This window comes from Arachis ipaensis, chromosome B02, assembly GCF_000816755.2.
Source record: "Arachis ipaensis cultivar K30076 chromosome B02, Araip1.1, whole genome shotgun sequence".
Taxonomy (NCBI): Eukaryota; Viridiplantae; Streptophyta; class Magnoliopsida; order Fabales; family Fabaceae; genus Arachis; species Arachis ipaensis.
The window spans coordinates 82,700,318-82,701,641 of record NC_029786.2 but is presented as its reverse complement, the minus strand read 5'-3'; the positions used below and the strand labels follow the sequence as shown (position 1 = coordinate 82,701,641).

At 27.7% G+C, this 1,324-nt stretch overlaps 1 protein-coding gene across 1 annotated transcript in view; it reads left to right on the top strand.

The window, feature by feature from the left end:
- LOC107625544 (putative ion channel POLLUX-like 2) overlaps positions 1-1,324 on the top strand; it is a 14,106-nt gene that overhangs the window by 11,343 nt on the left and 1,439 nt on the right. The window contains exons 14-16 of the mRNA XM_016328206.2: positions 866-913; positions 1,028-1,097; positions 1,182-1,255. Coding sequence (XP_016183692.1) covers positions 866-913; positions 1,028-1,097; positions 1,182-1,255 — 192 coding nt within the window. The remainder of the gene's footprint in view (positions 1-865; positions 914-1,027; positions 1,098-1,181; positions 1,256-1,324) is intronic.

The window sequence follows — 1,324 nt, the reverse complement described above, 5'->3', positions numbered from 1 at the left end:
GATTGATTTTCTCTTATTAAGGTTTTATTAAAAATTATTGATATTTTAAATTGTTTACATTTTTGTTTTAAGATGGTGGGTTATCAAGGCTTAGAAACTCTTTGAATACCTCTGCCAAGTTACAGTAGTATTATCATTATGGGTGACCATCATATCTAATAACTAAAACTAGTATTTCTCACGTAAATTGTGGGTTTCACATTGGTTTTAGGCTGAACCAAATTTTTTTACATAAATTGTAGTTTTTTTGTGTATTAGATAAAGTTTTAGAGATCTATACAAACTATTAAAAAGCATAATGCTTTTTTTTTGTGTGGTTTTATCAGCTGAAATAAGTTAGTTTTTTATAATCTCATAATCTCAATATATATAGGACACAATATATAGGTTAGCTTTTGTAAATTTTATATATTTTTTTAAAACTTCTACTATGGCCACGATTTATATTAAAAACGGGAGGACAAAGTTATAACTATTTTACTTTGAGGACAATCTGATAATTTTAGTATTTATATAGTTTAAATAAGTAAATTACTAATATTCAGTATGATCCACTTTTGTGGTTTTTTTGTGTGTATTAGATAAAATTTTAGAAATTTTTAAAACTTACTTATCATAAAATCGTGGTTTTATCAGCTAAAATAGGTTAGTTTTTTATAATCCCATAATCCACAATATATATAGGTTTTATATTTTTTTTTAAACTTATTCTATGCCCAAAATTATAGTTATTTTACTTTTAGGATAATCAAGTAGTTTTAAATAAGTAAATTAATGATATCCAATCTGACCCATTTGAATATTTATTCTAACTTACATGATATATTTTTATGTTTAGCTGATATCTTTTAATTGGTGATTGCAGGTCCAAAATCTAGTTGCAGAGATTGTGGATTCAAAATTGGGAAAACAAGTAAATCATAAACCTTAATTTAGCCTTTAAAATAGTTCGTATTAGATTATATTGCAACAGCAATATGCATGTGGTCGGTATTGATGAAGGAGTTACGTAAAATGGTGGACGCAGATGAGTAGAATCAAGCCATCAGTGACGTACATAGCAGGGGAGGAACTAATGAGCCTTGTAACAGCTCAAGGTCTCACAACTAACTTCTTGCAGTCCCTTTAATTACTGTACAGCGGTAGCTTCTATTAATGGCTTGAATGTTTGTATGTTTCAGTGGCTGAGAACAGTGAATTGAACGAGGTTTGGAAAGATATTCTCGATGCAGAGGGGGACGAAATATATGTAAAGGTAAAACGTAAAAAATAATATTATATATCTAAATGTTTTTGTAAATAAAAAATCAGTTATGAATAGCAT